Source organism: Myiozetetes cayanensis, unplaced genomic scaffold (assembly GCF_022539395.1).
Source record: "Myiozetetes cayanensis isolate MyiCay16 unplaced genomic scaffold, myiCay2020 scf5-8, whole genome shotgun sequence".
Lineage (NCBI taxonomy): Eukaryota > Metazoa > Chordata > Aves > Passeriformes > Tyrannidae > Myiozetetes > Myiozetetes cayanensis.
This window is the reverse complement of record NW_026087742.1, coordinates 108,403,002-108,420,862: the sequence shown is the minus strand read 5'-3', so window position 1 is coordinate 108,420,862 and position 17,861 is coordinate 108,403,002. Positions and strand designations below refer to the sequence as shown.

At 40.3% G+C, this 17,861-nt stretch overlaps 1 protein-coding gene across 1 annotated transcript in view; it reads right to left on the bottom strand.

Annotated features, from left to right (window-relative positions):
• PRRG1 (proline rich and Gla domain 1) overlaps nucleotides 1-17,861 on the bottom strand; it is a 34,261-nt gene that overhangs the window by 4,967 nt on the left and 11,433 nt on the right. The window contains exons 2-3 of the mRNA XM_050333420.1: nucleotides 12,133-12,181; nucleotides 7,037-7,197 (exon numbers count right to left, since the gene is read on the bottom strand). Of these exons, the coding sequence (XP_050189377.1) occupies nucleotides 7,037-7,197; nucleotides 12,133-12,142 (171 nt within the window). The 5' untranslated portion in view covers nucleotides 12,143-12,181. The remainder of the gene's footprint in view (nucleotides 1-7,036; nucleotides 7,198-12,132; nucleotides 12,182-17,861) is intronic.

Sequence of the window (17,861 nt, the reverse complement as noted above, 5' to 3'; positions counted from 1 at the left end):
CAGGTACAATTGATATTGTCATTACTCAGTTATTAGTAGACATATTCAGGTGCAGACTGACTGACTTAGTGCACAGACAAACCAGATCCATCAGCTTTTTTTAGTTCAGGGCTGCTGCCACATGATCAGCATTAAACAGAAAATGCCACCAAACTCCCAGAGGCAGCTGAAGTCCAGAGGCTAAACCTGCCTGGTGCAAAGGCAGGACCAGGACACCATGGACAAAACACATGCTCACAGCGTTTCTGGGTCAGAATTCACAAAAGTTAAGAGCAATGCCATGTGCATGAAACAAATGACTATTCTATAAATTTTCTTTACCAAAGATAAATTCAGTTGTTCTTATGCCTATACTCAGTGCAAATTAAAAAAAAAAAAAAAAAATATTCCTACAGCAATCCATTCAGGCATTTTCCCTAAATTCCAAGGCTTGACATCACAAACACATCATTACAGTGCCCCTCTTTGATGTGAACCCAGGTCCAAGTCACCCAAGCTAAGTCAGGTAGGACTGGTTTCAAACAAAGCAAGAAAGTCTGGGAAAAACGATCCTAAACAGTTCTCTACAAGGGCCTTCCCTGATGCACTGTTCCACAGTGAATCCCAGATCAACTGTGCTGATTTTAGAAAAACATACCTGGGGAGAGGGGAACTAACATTAAAAAAATTGCATCAGATGCACAACTGAGGACTTTTGGGATCTTTGCATGATAAAACCTGGCAAAACCAAACACCTCACCCTCTCCCCACCAGATTACCAGGTAATCAAGAAGCTCTGTTACCTATCACTTTTCCACCTGGTTAGAATAGAACTAAATTATTTAATGAAATAAATAATAGATATACTGTTGACTAAAAAAAAGCAGAAAAGGATTCAGTAGGATTACGGAATGCTACTGTCTGTACTGGAAACAAACCTCCCATTTCACTGTTCTGCTGTCTCAATGGCAGCAGAGAAATAACATGGTACAGTGCTTGTTTTTAAGGCCAAGGTTGCAAAGATTTACTGAAAGACATCAAATAGACTGTGCAAGGGTATGTCATTTTAAGGACTCTGTGGAGGAGAAAGGTAGTTTTGATGAAAAAGAAGAAATCACACTTTTCCCCTAGCAATCTATTTCATGTTGCAGACTGCAGAGGAAATGCACCTTTTCCAATAGAAGGGTAGTAAGCAGTGACTGGTATTTTATTGTTTTCGTGTTACTTCTAGGTCAGATCCATCTGCTGTAGAAAATGTCTCTGCACCTTTTTTAGAAAGCTTAAATACCAGCTGAAATACCTCCTTGGCACTCTGCAACATGGCAAAGAAGCAAAAAAAGCTGTTTTCCCAGACTGGCAGGCACTTAGTTCAGAACAGGCTGTGGGGATGTTTGACTTGATGATGTGACCAGACAGGTGAATAAAGAGCTTAAGGTAAGAGTTGAAACTGCCTTTAGGATGAAAGTAGTTTCGTGTCCTCTTTCATTTCTATGCAAGGTAAAGGAAATTCAAGACAGTTTAGACACCCCTCACCCCCTGGTCAAAAATTACAGTACTTTAGATTTAACACTATCTTACAGAGACACAGGAATAAAGTTCTACACACAGACAGAAAACACTAAGAAATAAACACTATTTTGATCATTAAAAAAACCCATCCTCCTTAAATGTTCCTCTTCAGGGGCAAAGTGAGAAACAACCAACCAAAAAAACCCACAACAAAACAACCCCACTAAACCCACCAATCAGAATCTTACTAGCATATAGATCCCAGGTTTACAGCTTGCATTTCTGCAAGTCAGATCTCAAAGAGAAGCACAAAGAAAGGCATTTAGTTCCAGACTGATGCAGTTGACAGGAACTGTAAGAAACTAATCCTTAAGGTTTGAGCTGCACAGCTGCCAAGTAGCTCTCCCTCTGCTCTGTCATCCCACAGCTACACCACACAGTAAATTGATGGTGCAGAAGGAGTACAAGACATCTGGTCAAAGTCAAATCATGCCCTGCAAAACCACAGACAACTCAGATGAATTTGCACAGTGTCAGGATTTGTTCAAACTGCTCTAAGAAAGAACAAGGAGGGGAAATACTGAAAAGAAATAGAAAGTAGCTGTGACATTCATAAAGAAAATTAAGGAATAGTTTAGAAGTTGAAAAACTCACAGCACAAACACTCCTTCCACAACTGCTGGTCTCTTAAACCAACAAGAAAAAGGACTGACTTTCTACTTGACAAAATGACTAATTTGTGATCAAAGAAAAGGACACTTAAGTAGTCATTTATCCTCCAGTGCTGTACAACTGGGAATACCAGGTGTGAATGCCTTATAAGGCTGAAAAACTAAGTTAAGCAGGCCACAGAATCAGATAACCACTGTGGAAAAGGCTTGGAAAACATCTAGCATATATTCCTGCCAAGAGCTATTTTTCTGAATGCACCTTACTGCTTTGGCAAATCCAGTTTGAAATAATCAAAAGGAATTCTCAAATGCATCCCAAACAAAGACAGTTACAACAAACTTGCCAGAATTTTGCTTCCCTTTTATTTGTGATACTCAGAACAGAGTCAGCATCAGTCAACTGGATCTGAACACTGAATCAAGTAAGGATCCATATGAAAGTCCAGAGACTCACATCCTGCTGAGAACTTCAGCTGAGGACTTTACTGAATTTGGCAGCATCATCAGCCTCAAATGATCCTTGATCAATTGTCTGACTTGTTTTAAAGGCAGACTAATACGCCAGTCAGAAGAGTGCTTGGTATTAGGTCGGCAGAGGATGTGAACAAAGCACTAATGGGAAGTGAGTGCACCTGCTACACTGTTTTCTTCTGGTCTGCCCCTGATTTCAGGTGGCAGGAAAAGATTCACCTCTTCTCCTCTGAGTATTTATCCAGCATCCATAATTACACACAGACTGACACTGGAAGTCTTACTCGATCACATCCTTTTAGATCTGGTGCTGACAAGTTTTGAGTTTGCTAAGCTTTTTTGTAGTTTCTTTGTTTGTTTTCTAGGATAAAGCAAGACAGAAAACACTGGAATTTCTTCAATACTTAAAATCTGTGGGAAGATCTGTGACTTTCAGATTTTAAAAGCTTTATGCAATACAATTAAAAAAAAATTAGTTAATGGAAATAAAATTAATGTCAGTGCTACAATCACACACAGATACTTTGCACAGCAACATCTGAAAAAATCTTTGAGTCTCCCAACAACCTTTGACAACTGACCATGGATGACATGCAGTGCTGCTGCAGGCAAAGGCACCACCAATAAACAGCTTTACTAGATTAGCCCCAGGGTTCACCTAATCTGGTAACTTCTCTGAGACTGCTGAGAGTTCAAACAAAGTAGGCAGTGATACTTTCACAGATCTCACCTATTTGCACTTCAAGAACTATCATCAGCCAAAGCTGATGCCTTTTATTTAATGGTTCCAGACTGATTATCTTCCCTTCATTTACATCAATGTTCTCTAAACACATACAAGCTTTTAGAATCTGAAACATCCCATGGCAAGGTAGTCCACAGCTCTATTAGCTGTAGTGAGGAGAGATACTTCTATTGGCTTTGAACCTCCACATTCTAGTTTCCCTTGAGGCCCTCTTAGCTCTGCTATCAGAAGAATGGCAAGTGACTGACCTCAGCTCAACCTTCATGCTCCTCACAAACATCATCATACTCCCTGATTTAATTATTTTACGAGCTATTGTTGTCACAAAAGACTTTTGATATCTTTGGTCAACTGTCACTTTTCTCTGGTCCTTCCTCAGCTACTAATTTGCTTTTAAAGAGATAGGGGGATCATGGCACATTCAAGATGTGGGTGTGCACTGACAGAATTACATTCTTTATTTTGACCTCTATTCTTTTTTTTTTTTTTCAGATTTGCACCACTCAGGTTTTGTATTTTGGTTTTGTTTGGCTGCTAAGCATTAAATCCAAGTCTTCATAGATTCAAATTCAGATCTTGTTCCTGAATTCAGTTCAGAGCCAATTATATATACAACGAATGTTCCCTTTTCCCCCCGCATTCATTATATTTGTCAACACCGAATTTCATATTCTATTTTAACAACAAAGTCTTGCAAATTCTTCCCTGTTGGCTCTAGCCTAACATAATTGTATTATCTTTATAATTAACTTTACAATTTTAAATAATAATTCTGAACCTGTCAAAATCCCCAAGCCTATACAATATTAAAAGCTGTCACGGAAATACTGAACACTTTGCATGTATACTTGACATACACAATGCTAATTAAAAACTCATGAACCAAAAACAACTTGAGGGAACTGCTTGATGTTACTTCAATATTACAAATCTGTATGTTGCAGGGAGCCCTAGAGACTGCAGAAAAACAAAGCACCAAGTGGACAAGATAAAAATACAAAGTGAGAGATTACACAGAACGAAGTTACCATGAGATAAATAAGCTACAGACCCTATTTGGATCCCAGTCTATCCATACTATGAAATTGCTGATCCTTTGTTTCTCTGAATGTTTCTCTGGATCATGTTCCTTGTCTGCTGCATCCATTTCCTTCCCCTGGGGCACAGAAATTAGGTCTGACTGAGTGGCTGTGTGGATGGATACTGCTGGGGGACAATGGACTAAAGCTGAAGTAAATAAGGCTGGTCAGGCATGACTGCACATTAGCAGAGCCTGGCCCATTAGCAAGATCCCAACAACTCAGTACAGCAGCCAGGAAAAAAGGATACAGTAGTAGAAATGGATAAAAGCTCAGGACCTTATTGGAAGCTCTTTCGCCACTTGTGGCAAGAACAGAAATTTATCTGTTTCTATTATACTACTACCCAAATGCCTCTGTAAGAGAACTGCTATCTACTAAAACACGAAATGTTCCTAAATGGGACAAAAGAAGCTGAAGTGAGAAGTAACATGTTTAGGTTGTGTTTTCTCTAACAATTTGAACAAAAAAGCAAAAGTGATATTATGTTATAATTTTATACAAATTGTCTCATTTTAGAAACTATTCTTAATTACACAATGAGCTATATTAGGAATAGCCACATCATGACAAGTTTGGGAGATAAAAAAATGTGCATGCACTTTAAAGCTTCAGAAAGAAGCAGCTTTGAAGAGATGGCACTTGTCCTACTATTTTGTTTTCATGAATCAGAAAATTCTCATTCATCTCTCCAGGTATGACCTCCAACAAAAAGATGCCAAGAACTTAAAATGTCCAGTATGCCTTTCACATTGTTATTTTTGGATGTAGAGCTCAGCAGCTGAAGAGTGGAATGCACTACCTGTGTAAATTCCAGAAGAAATCTGGGCATAGCGTTCCCTATGCCATTTCAACCACTAAACCACTGGTCCTGCCAGTACAATTTCCCTGTGCCAAAACACACAAGGGATAGAAGCTTTTTGTGGAGATAAGCAGAGATAATGATACCTAGTCTCACTTTCTAGCAACTGCTTTTCACTTTAGATTTATCTTCAAATTCAGCCCTAATTTCATCCATATCTATCTTGAATTAAAAAAAAAAAAAAAGACTATTGCATTAAATAGTTCAGATGCCATCATCAAAAACCTGGCTTTATTTGTTGTGAAGCAATATGAGATACTTTGGGTATGATGTGCAGCTACTGCTTGCAGAGCCATTAGCCCACAAGCTTCTTTAAATCAGAGAAGCCAACAGAGTTAGGCAACAATTCTGTGTGGGCAGTTTCTGCTTCATTCCCATCAAGTTAATAGATCACTGCCCTTGCATAACACATGGTAGCACTGAAATCACTGCTCCTTCCATGTTTAAATCACTGATGTTTAACAATATTCTCTGGAGGCTTGCAGATTTTAGCTTGAAGAAGGCCACTTTATTTTTACACTATTAATAGTCTGGGCACGGAACACTTTGGCCAGCTACACCAAAACCAAAACCTGGGATTCAAAGGTGAATTTTAAATGGAAAGCTTTTTGAGCTCCTCACTCTTTTCACGTGAACATATTCAATAAACAAGTTATTCCAGAAGGATTGAGGTAAGTGAAGACTTGTGCCCTCTGTTTCTATATACTCCCCATCACTGTCCCAGTTCCACCATTTCTTCCAAGCAGGACAGCTACACCTGCTTATGACATCCAGGGAGAACCAGTACATGGCCTACTTGAGTAAAAACTCATCTGCCACTTTTTATCAAATGGGTGTATTATTTCTTGTTTCTTTTCTTTCCAGCTGCCAATTTGCACAACACATAAACACAATTACCTCTAAAACTTCTACCCCCTTGAAATGTAGATTAACTGGGACAGATGTGTGCACTAGAGGCCCAGAAAGTAAACTGTGTCCTGGGCTGCATCCAAAGCAGCAGGGGCAGCAGGGCCAGGGAGGGGATTTTGCCCCTCTGCTCTGGTGAGACCCCACGTGGAGCATGGCATCCAGCTCTGGGGTCCTCAGCACAAGAAAGAAGTGGAGCAGGTCCAGAGGAGGGCAACGAAGATGATCCAAAGGCTGCAGAACCTCTGCCAGCAAGACAGGCTGAGAGAGCTGAGGCTGTTCAGCATGGAGAAGAGAAGACTCTGGGGAGACCCTATAGCACCTTTCAGTACTTAAAGTGGGTTTATAAAAAAGAGGGAAACCAACTTCTTACACAGACAGATTGTGATAGGACAAGGGCAAATGGTTTTACACTAAAAGAGGAGAGATTTATATTAGATGTTAGGAAGAATTTCTTTGCTCAGAGGGTGGTGAGGCACTGGAACAGGTTGCCCAGAGAAGTTGTGTCTGCCCCATCACTGGAAGTGTTCAAGGATGTTGGATGGAGTTCTGAGCAACCTGGTGTAGTGAGTGGCATCCCTGTCCATGGTGGGAGGTTGGACCTAGACGATCTTTAAGATCCCTTTCCATCCAAGCCTTTCTGTAATTCTATGACGGATTTGAGAGTTATTACTGTGCAGTCCATCTGTCTCCATAGTACACCTTATTTGCTTAAAGAAACACTACCAAAATAAACCCAAATTTAATGTAGTGTTGGATAACATACAAGCATTCAGCACACACCACCCATCTTTACATACACAACAAAACATACCGTTTTTTCCTCATTTTCAAATGCTTCTCTTGCTTCTTCATAGCTACAGATTTCTTCTCTGCATTCATGTTCTATGTCACCTTGCTTTAATTCTTCCAGAAACGTGTTGGCTCTTGGGTATCTTTTTAACACAGAGTTGGCTTTGTCCTCTGTTAAGAACACTGAATAAGAAGAAGTGAGACAGTAAAGGTCATTTCTAAAATAGATACCCAAAACATCATGCTAGAACTGTTCAAAGAAAAAGTGCTTTTAAGGAACAGCTTTTTCAAAGTCTTCCCTTTTATTTCATATGATAAAAGGCCTCTCCTAGTTTTGTTCGCTGTTGTAAGTAGCAGGGCCTACAATTTCAGTAGTTAGTGCTATAATGTCATAGGTGCAATAGACCTCAATTCAGCATCATAGTCCTGTGTGCTTCAACAAGACTGAAGCTGGTGCCTAAGAAGTGCTCAGACAAGACAGGCACATGCTCAGCTCAAGCAACTTCTTAAACTAAGTTGACATGGAACAAACAAATCCTGCCTGTGAACATCCAAAAAAATATTTGCAACTGCCTGAGGACATCACAGACAGAATGCTCTGAAGTTTTTTATATAAATATTTATGACTATTACCCAGAGTCACTCACACCAGAACAGCTGCATTTATCAATGTTTTAGTCTGTTAAGTTTTCTGAAGCAACTTTGAAGCAGACTGGCTCCCTTCACTCCAGAAATCTCAACCATGAAATGGGTACCCTTTTGGAGGTGTGGGGGGAACTGGCCTCTTTCTATTTTCTTTAATCATACACAAAACCTCACCTTATTTGATGAATAAACAAAATAATCCCAAAAGGCAACCAATGTTCTGACACAGGTATTCTTTGTTTGCATTCTTTAGTTTTCTCTTTTCTTCTGATGTTCCAGATTTCCCCCAAACTCCCTGCGCCAATGATTTTTACAGTAATATGTAGCACTGGAACACTCCAAAATGCATCAGACTGAATTACCTGGGAGGTACATCTGCAGTAAATGTTGCAGAAATTCTCCAGGTGTTTCAGGTCAGGAAGCAGGAACATCATGTCAGTGCTACACTGCTCTTGGGCTCTCACTGCCAGCAAGAGGGGATGATGATTCAATGCACTGCCACACCAATGCACTCATACCACTTTCCTGAACTATGCAATCATTTGTGCATTGCTTCATTTACATTTAGTCTGATGGGTTTTTTTCCTTAATCATCTGATTTTTAATGTTACAGAAGGAGGGCAGCAAGTAAACAAAGATGATCACTGCGCTTTTGCTCTAGATAGATGTGGTGGCATCTGTCAGCAATGATTAGCATAATTAGGCTGATCTACTTTAATTTAATTTTGTTTAGTCTCTGTACTGGGTTTATGTGGCAAGGTTCTGGTAGTGGCAAGGCTACAGGGGTGGCCTTCTGTGAGAGGCTGTTAGAAAATTCCCCCATGTCTGACAGAGCCAATGCCAGCCGGCTCCAAGATGGACCCGCTGCTGGCCAAGGCTGAGCCCATCAGGGATGGTGGTGGCACCTTGGGGGATAACAAACTTTGGAAGGGTAAAAAAACACTCTGTGCAATAGCAGCTAGCAGAGGAGTGAGAATATGTGACAGCAACAGCCCTGCAGACACTGAGGTTGGGGAAGCAGGAGAGGCAGAAGATGCTCCCTTGCAGCCCACAGTGCAGAGCATGGTGAGGCAGCTGTGTCCCTGCAGCCCATGCAGGTCCATTGTGGAGCAGAGATGCACCTGCAGCCCGTGGAGGATCCCACACTAGAGCAGACGGATGCCCAAAGGAGGCTGTGATCCCATAGGAAGCCCCTGCTGCAGCAGGCTCCTGGCAGGACCTGTGGACTCTATGAAGGACCCACACTGGAGCAGACTTTTCCCAAAGGACTGCACCTCATGGGAGGGCCCCATGCTGGAGTGGGGGAAGAGTGCAATAAAGTCACTCCTCTAAGGAGGAAGGAGCAGCAGAGACAGTGTGTGATGAACTGATCACAGTCCCCATCCCCCTGTGCTGCTGGGGGGAGGAGGTAGAGAAATGGACAGTAAAGCTGAGACCAAGCAGAAGGGAAGGAGAAAAAGTGTTTTAAGATTCATTTTTGTTTTCTCCCAATTTAAATAATTTCCCCTAGTTGAGCCTGTTTTGCCTGTGACAGTAACCGGTGAGTGAACTCTCCCCGTCCTTATCTTAATCCACGAGCCTTTCACTTTATTTTCTCTCCCCTGACCAGGAACAGAGTGACAGCAGGTTTGGTGGGCACTTGGTGTCCAGTCAGGGTCAACCCACCGCAGCTTGGTTACAGATCATTAGACAGTGATGTTCCTTTTGCAGAGGATTAAATTCCAAAACACCACTCACTCATATACTTGCAGGTTGCACACATGTACACACATGCACCACACAAATGACACCATCCACGATGGTGCCAGGAGTTCAATGCCAACCCTACAACTGCACCTCCCACTAATTTGGTTTTCTACAGCACCACAGGTGAGCACATGGGCATCTCCTATAAATTCACTGACTAAATACCATAAATCTCTTCAAAAAGGGAAGAAAAAAAGATGGTTTCTTTCCATTTCCCACAGAGTTCTCCTGACTCTCCCCTAGGCCTGAAGAACTTGGTTTCTCTCCACATGCCTCAGTGATCACCCAAAGGTGATGAGCTGAAGGCCTTGTCCACATGATGAAGCCAGCACACAGCCATGCCCAGGGATGGACTGCTGGTGCTCCACCTACTTCTCCCAACTCCTTGTGGGCATTCCTGAAGGGAACAAGTGTCGGGCCAGACTCTCTTAAGAGTGCCCAAGTGAAGAATCACTGAAGAGTAGATAATGCACTATAAATCAAGTTTCCTTTGCTCCAGCAGATAAAACCTAGGGAATTTAATTTCACAGCTGGAATTCATCCCTGAAAAGAGCAATGAGAGAAATTATGACAGCTTTGTACTGGATGCAGAGCGAAAAGAAATATAGGAAAATGCAGGTAGCTCAAAGTACCCTGACTTAAAGATTCTGGTTCTCAGAAACAAGATACAAACCTTTTTTTTCTGCAAGCACGCTCCAATTTAGAAACCGAATAAAGGTTTTAAAGCTGGTATGTTAAGAAATGTTGCATCTGATACACACTGGTATGAGTTTCTAGGTAATATTTTAGTTTTCCAGAAGAAGCTAAACATACATTTCTGATTCAAATATATTGACAATGAACAGCAAACATTAAGACAATTCAGTATTTAAGAACGGTCTATATATGACTATCTAAATGCCCATCATTTTTATTTAGCACTCATATTCAGCAAGTGTCTTCTCTCACAATATAGTATACAAAATGTATATACACCACAGAGACATAAAAAAGCCTACTGAGGAAAATAAACTACATCCCATATTCTGAAGGTGTCTGATAATTAATGATTTCTGGTTAGCCCAGACCAGGAATGAATTTTGAACCTGCAAGGCTGGAAAAAATAAAGCATAATAATTTGTTTGTTTTGATGTGACATTTTTAACGCTCTGCACACTCCCAGTGACTTCAAATCCTATTGAGAAGTCAATACAAATGTATCAAGGAAACATGAGAACACATGAATCAAAGCAATCTTGGTGAAGATACTGATTGAACTACAGGGTTTTAATGAGAATCAGTCCTTGCCTGATGAACCTATAAAAAGAGAGAATGAAACCATATTGAAGAACCCATTTTGACTTCTTAGTATTCCAGGACCATAATCCTGTAGATATTCAGTTATAGTTGGATAGGAGTGTGTAAAAAAACCTACTTTGCCTTTTCAGCTAAGCCACAGGGTGGCCAAAATCACTACAGCTGTTACTATGGAGCTCAGCACAATCAGGGAAGACTTGTATGTGGCAAGAATAAAGTAATGAAGCATGATAAAACTTACTTTCTCACCTTTTTTAAGGAGATTAACTAGCAAATACAAGATAAAAATCAAATTTATGATTTTGGCATTATGTAAAGTAGACACAGAAATAAATAATTTAAAGCCTCTTTCACTCCCTCAATGTTTGTAGAATATAAATGAAGATACATATCAACTACCAGCCTTAATGCATTTAAATACATTATTTCTTCAGACATGGTTCAGTGTGTAACTGCAATACTTGTCTTTTACCAAGTATTTATGCATCAGAAAGCTACAAAAAAAATAATTCCAAATACTTAGTTTCACTTCTAATTATTGAAGAAGGCAATACAGTCAGATCCATCTACTACACATTCTCTGGTATCCTAATAAAGGATGGATACTCTACCAAGGTGAGATTCAGTCAGAACCAGAGACAGGCAGGGACACAAGAGGATAAAAACACTGCAGCCTGCCAGCTGAAGCTGTCACAGGGAAAGAAAACAGGCTTCAGGTCTTCAGTGACAGAAGGAAAAGGGAGCAGGAGCGTGGGAAAAGTATTCTGGGACATAGAAGTGTGGCCAAAGCAAAGCCTGGGGCATCCTGGACACCAAAACCAGCTCTATTGAGACCATTATTGAGGCTTCTTTTTTTTTTTTTTTTTGACTCCTTCCCAACATCCAAGTAGACTAAAACCACCATGCTAAAAATAAACATTTAACTTTAAATTTGAAGCTGCTGCTATTAAATTTGAGTCTTTCTGTAGTTTATCTTATAAAGCCATTTGGTTTAAATAAGGCAGAGGGGTGGAAAATGATTTGTACATTTCTTTATGAAGCTTAAAAAGGGACTTCTGCTCTAAAACTTTGGAGGTACTGGGACAAGATTAAAAACAGTTAAAAGTAAAGTACTCAAGGCTGGAAATTGAGCTCTGTGGTTTTCACTCTGCAGCCAACTTTCAAAGGGCCACAAGTAAGTAATAATCACAATAATCTGTGATTATTATGGTCTTCAAATAATACCTCTGTCAGAACAGTCGTACGATTCCAGTTCAGATCAGTGTGGGCAAGATCTGAATTGTACATAACATTCAAACCAGTTCAATGCCAGAGGGCATTTTTTGTGCAAAGTTATTGGGATTTTGAGGAGAGGATGGTTTTGGGGTGTGTTACTGCCCATTTCATAGGCAATAATAAAGAATGCACACTCATTACTGTTAACAAACTTACCACTATCCATGATGAGTGCTGTCAAGGCAGGGAACTTGCAGTATCAAGTCTGTAAACAAAAGAGGAAACATCCTGTTGACTTTGTGAATAATGATGAACTTGGAAGAGTTTCTCTTGATTCCCTAGCACTGTTACAAATATATCAGTGCTGGAAACCCTGTGATCAAGATTAATCCCTCTTTTGAGATGTACCACTACTGCATGCAAACTAATTTCAGTAATATAGGAATACTATCCAAGAAAGGTTAACTCTTGTGAACTGGTGAGTTGCTTTAACCTTTTTCAAGGCTTTTCGCATTCAGAATCTACAAAGATGTTAATATGAAATAAAGGGGGTGTGTCATTTAAAATGCAATGCAGCCTGTTTTGCCTAATTGAACTTGAAAGATGTTACATTCTCCACTGTAATTACTTATACCTTAGCTAAGACTTAAATTTACTCTGCAGAGATCAAGTCAACACATTATCTTGAGTCCATGGATCAGATTTTTTGAAATCAGAACAAACATGTAAATTCATTCAGAGTCAGCTACTGATTAAAACATGATGCCTGCATAAAGTTCAAGGGCAGAACAAGGCCTGCAATTTGGCAAAGGAACTTACCTGAGAGGATCCCAACCTGCCCTACAAGAACTCACATGTACTTTGTACCTCATCTTGGAAAGAGAACAGACAAGAGATGGTCTCAGTTAAAGTGCCTAAAGCTCACTGCACCCACCAGGCAGAGAGCCAACAAGAACTTCATCTGAAGGCAGCGAGAGTAGTTTGAGGGAGTGCTTTCTGCTTCTTGGAGTCTTTATTAGTATGGCAAGAGTTAAAAAAAAAAAAAAAGCTTTCAGCAAAGTACAAGAAAGGTAGAACTGCCTAACCAAGTTAGTAAAACACCACGAGGCCAAAGGTGCCTTTTTTAATTAATAAATTACCCACTCCTAAAGGTTAGCACAAGTCTTCAGAGGACAAGTTACACATCAACATATACCACACTGATGTCCTCACTTTCCATAAATCCAAACCCTCATAAGCAAAGCTCTCTGTAAAAAGGGTTGGCCATGGCTGTTGTAAAAAAAGAAGGAAAGTTAATGTTTCCAGCGCGGCCCGTCCAACACCGTAATTCATCAGGCAAGAGCAGACTTTGTAAACAGTATTTGTAAGGACTGCTGCAGTGAGGGGAGCTCTGTAAAGACATCCCAGTCTGCTAAACAAAACTGTAGGACTGGGACTACAAGACATGTAGGATGAAGAAGTAAACTGATTTTAAAGCAAGTTTATCAAATCTCTGTAAAGGCAAATAAATGTGGATAAACAGCAAACATTAAAGCACTCTGAAATCTCACCACTATACTGTTTAGCTTGTCATTACTAAGTATTGCAGGCTAACAGAAGCAGAGGACTTAAAATTTTTTTTCAGAATATATAAGACTGCTTTTAATATACTGAATTTTTCTTACCAGACTACTCTGTGCTAAGACAAACCACCTTTGCCAATTGCTTCTTGAATAAAATTAAAATTAGCATCATCTTCTGGGCAGTCACACTGTTACAAACCAAATACTTGTGATGAAGAAATTGCCAAACTTATAAACAGGTCACAAAAGAATTGGTTAGTGGTGCAACTATTCTCTTCACCTGTTACATCATTATTTTCTTTTGCCATTTATTACTCAGCAGTTTCAGATGGTTGCTTTTGCAAGCATCAAATAAAACACAGAGCAACAGAAGAGGCAGAGCCATGAGTGCTCCCTTGCTCTGTTAAGTGGCAGTAACACCATGCATTAAACACACCTTGCCAGGCTTTCCCCCTCTTTAATGGGGTCGTTTTTCTGCCATACATTTCAGTTAGTCTTTAATATTTCATCCCCTTAACAAACAACTGGGGTGTGCATTTCAAAAACATTAAAAAAAAAAAAAAGCAGCAGAATATACACATCCACATCTATGAGTCAGAACTAGATGGCTCTGATGGCTCTGCCTACTTGGAACTGTGGTGGAAACAAGGGGAATTTACATGCCTCTCCCCTGCTACGGGATGTTTTCCACCAGGAGCACAGCAGGACACTGTCTCTGCCTTGGCACCTCGCACTAGGTGCTTGGTATATCATAAGCTCTGGGAATGAACATCAGAAAACTGACATACACAGGCTGGGAAACTGGGGAAAAGGTGGAGGAGGAAAACCGAAAAGGGAAAACACTGAAAGAAAAACAAATTTTTTAATTTTTTCAAAAGTAGGTATATTGTGAGTCGATGACAAAATAAAGATTTCCTGAAGTGGCAGCAAAACATAAATTAAATTTCTTTTACCTCCTTCATTACAGAAGGAAACAGTATGTTTTTTTCTAGGAAATATGAAATACAGCTTTCCAAATCCGTGGCTGTAGTACAGAAACTCCCCTTCATCAACCTACATTAGATTCTTACAGGAATTACAAGTATTTAGAGTTCCCTGGAACTAATCATGTCCATTTTCCACCAAATGTGTGTCTTTTCTATGTTCCCCTGACTTTCCTCTTTATATCTCCTCAACCTTCATTTCCAAGCTCCCACAAGTCATAGTTTCCTCCTATGACATTCAAAAACCTACAGGGCAAGAAGCTGATTAAAGACAGGGGCAGTGGCTGCCCTGCCAATACACAGACATTTCACTCACGGAACAAACTCTCCCACTGCAGAGGAACCGCTTGTGCCTTCACCCTCTACTTAACTGTCCCTTCCCCTAAAGGGAAGAAGTTTAATTATATTTTAGTCCTCTTCTCTGACTGGCTTGGTTCAAACTCACTAAATAGTTCAAAGGTTGCTTGGAAGAAGGGATTGAGCACGGACAAGTACAAAAATCTTTTTTGTCGTCATAAACCAGCTAATAAAGCTGAAGAGGGCTGGCCACACCACAGGAACATCTTGACTTGCTACTGACTCATTTATTCCTCTACCCAGCTCTTTATTTAGTTTTCTGCTTTTAAATCTTCACAAACCTTACTGAAGCCCATGTGTACGGAGCAACCTTTTTCATACACATAGACAGGAACACACACTCTTCATCCCCCACTCCCCCACCACCTCCAACAGTATCTTACAAGTAACACCAATGTTTACTGTTTCAGGAATCCCTCTTCTATATATTATTCTCTTCGTGAGGTTACATATCACCTTAAATTTGCTCGTGGAAAAAGTGACAACAGGGTGGACAGCATGGGCAGCCCCACAGCCACGCTGAGTGTCGAACTCTGAGTTCAGTGGCAGCTGACTTACCCCAAACAACAAGTGATCTTTCCTTACTGCCTGCTTGGCTGTCCGTAGAACAGTTAAAAAACAAGACAAGAAAACAATGAACCGTCCACTCCTAGTAGGAATTATGATGACTCAATAAGAAAAACAAGTTCCAAAGTATGTGAGACAGCCAAGGAGACACACCAACAAGGCCTGAGCTATTTACCAGCAGCACCCTGCTCACCCACCAAAGGGCTGCAGCCTCTTACCAAGGAGAAATATTTTACATGAAAGCTCAAGGACCCAATATTGAATTAACAAACCAAGATGTACATTTCTTTCCACAACTAACCTAAACTAAATTTTCTTTTCCTCAATCCTGAAAGTGCCCAAACCTTGCCTGAACTATCTATAAGAATAAAGCACAGAATATTTGTGTACACATTTCCAAAGCTGGTAATCATATCCTAGCAGAGCAGTGTCTCTCTCAAATTCTAAAGGTAACTAATTTCAGCATTAAAAGTTGTTTGCTTAAGACAATATTTCTGCAAGATTTTGTTGCATTTATTAAGATAACCATCTTTAGCTGGCAGCACACACCTCTCCTGGGTACATTTCCTGACTAACAGAAACTTGTGTGCAGCATGTACCACTACAGGATAGAGGATCTGACTGAGGGCACACAAAACTGCCTGCACTGTTCTCACTCACTGTCACGTGCTCTAAGGATACAGAACATCAAGAACAAAGCAAGTCCTTAAGGGAAGGGATTAGAAAGAGAAGGGAAAATAAGGCTAATGTAAAGCAGCAGCAGTATTGTCCCTCACTTACTTTCTCACCCGCTGCATTAACAGGGACTTAAAACACTGCAAGGCCACCGTGTTCCTCTCCCAGTTGGGCAGGGATGAGCCTCACAGCATCCAGGTAGGGAGGAGGGAAGTGGCTTTTCTCATTCCGCAACATGTTTCTTAACACAGCATTCAACTGTTAATTTTGGTTTTGTAATCTGCACAATTAATGAAACCACTGGGACACAATTTATAACCAGATGCCACATACAGCTATGTAACTTCTTAAAATTATAAATATTCAGGTTTTTCTGGAGCTTTTGATGAAAGCAGGTCCATTCAAGGGACACTGTTAACTAAAACATTAGTAGATGTTCAGTCTAAAAATAAACACTCCTTTTCTAGCCCTCAGCCCCAAACCAGGTGCGATGCAACAACTCAAACACTCCTGTGGGAGGTCTGTTTAGAAGAAATATTAAAAGATTATCAATTTGTCTTCCTGTGTAGTTATTTAATTATCTGACTGCCATTTATTCAAAATGTATTATGTGCCTATCTAAAACTCCCAGTCCCACCACATACATCTTTTATATCCTTGGAAAAAATGTTACAGAAGACTAAAAGTTTACTGATTATCATATGTTTCACAGGAACTTTCTTCCCAGGAATCAAATGCTGAATTTTTCTCTGAACAGAAAGTCCACAGGATATAGAAGAACTGTGTATTTATTAAGTTTGGTTTGCTTGCATCAGCAAGGTTTTTCAGAGAATATATAGGGATGGAACATTTTGGAAACTGCTCTATCAGACAAGGATGCAAAAGATTTGTCCCACCTCAGACTACATGGGGCAAGGATAAGAGTAAAACAGAGAACTGAAAAAAAAAAAACCAACCCACTTCTGCTTTGTAGATGCTATCTGATCACAGCATTATAAAACATCATCATTAATTCTGATTACATAAGGACTCAAACCCACAGACCAGGTCACTAAGAGAAACCTGTACTTAGCAGAGTGCCATTGCATCCTAAACCCCGTGAAACACATCATTACTCACAGAGCAAGCAGGCTGAGCACAACACCGCCCTGAGAGCAGAGAGAAGGTGGCTCCTCACAACTTCAGCTGGGCAGGACTTCAGCAGGCAGAGACTGAAGTCTAAGCTTCTGCCTCAACTTCATTACCCCCTCTGCACTTCTGTGTTTTTGGTTTTTTTTTTTTCCTGTTAAAGCTGCATCAATATTATGGCTGGTTATTCTCTGGATATTTCCAGGCTCCTCTGGTTCAAAGGGGCAATCACTATAAGCTAAGACATCTCTCCCTTCCCTTTCAAAACCAGACAAGAACCATTTTCCTGATATACATACATTTTGACAACCAGGACATCAGGCGGGAGAAGTAACAAAATACTCTCTTCAGTGAGGAAGAATTTTGGTAGGTTGCATTGTTTTAAACTCCTGGGGACCATCTGGAGCAGTTCCCGGGAGGCAGAATTTAACACTCACATAATACCTGTGTGGAAACCAGGACTCCACAAATCCTCAGGGGACCACACCTTTCTGAGCAGCCCAGAGAGCAGAGCTTCAGACACTTCTCTCTTCTGTAAGCTACTGCTAAAAGACATTGCTTTAGGTTAGACAATCTCCTGTGCTTCAGGAATTCAAACTGTGAGTATTTAACCTGAGTATTTAACACTGAAGTGTTGATATAACCAATTCTTCTCCTCCTTTTTCAGTGAGAA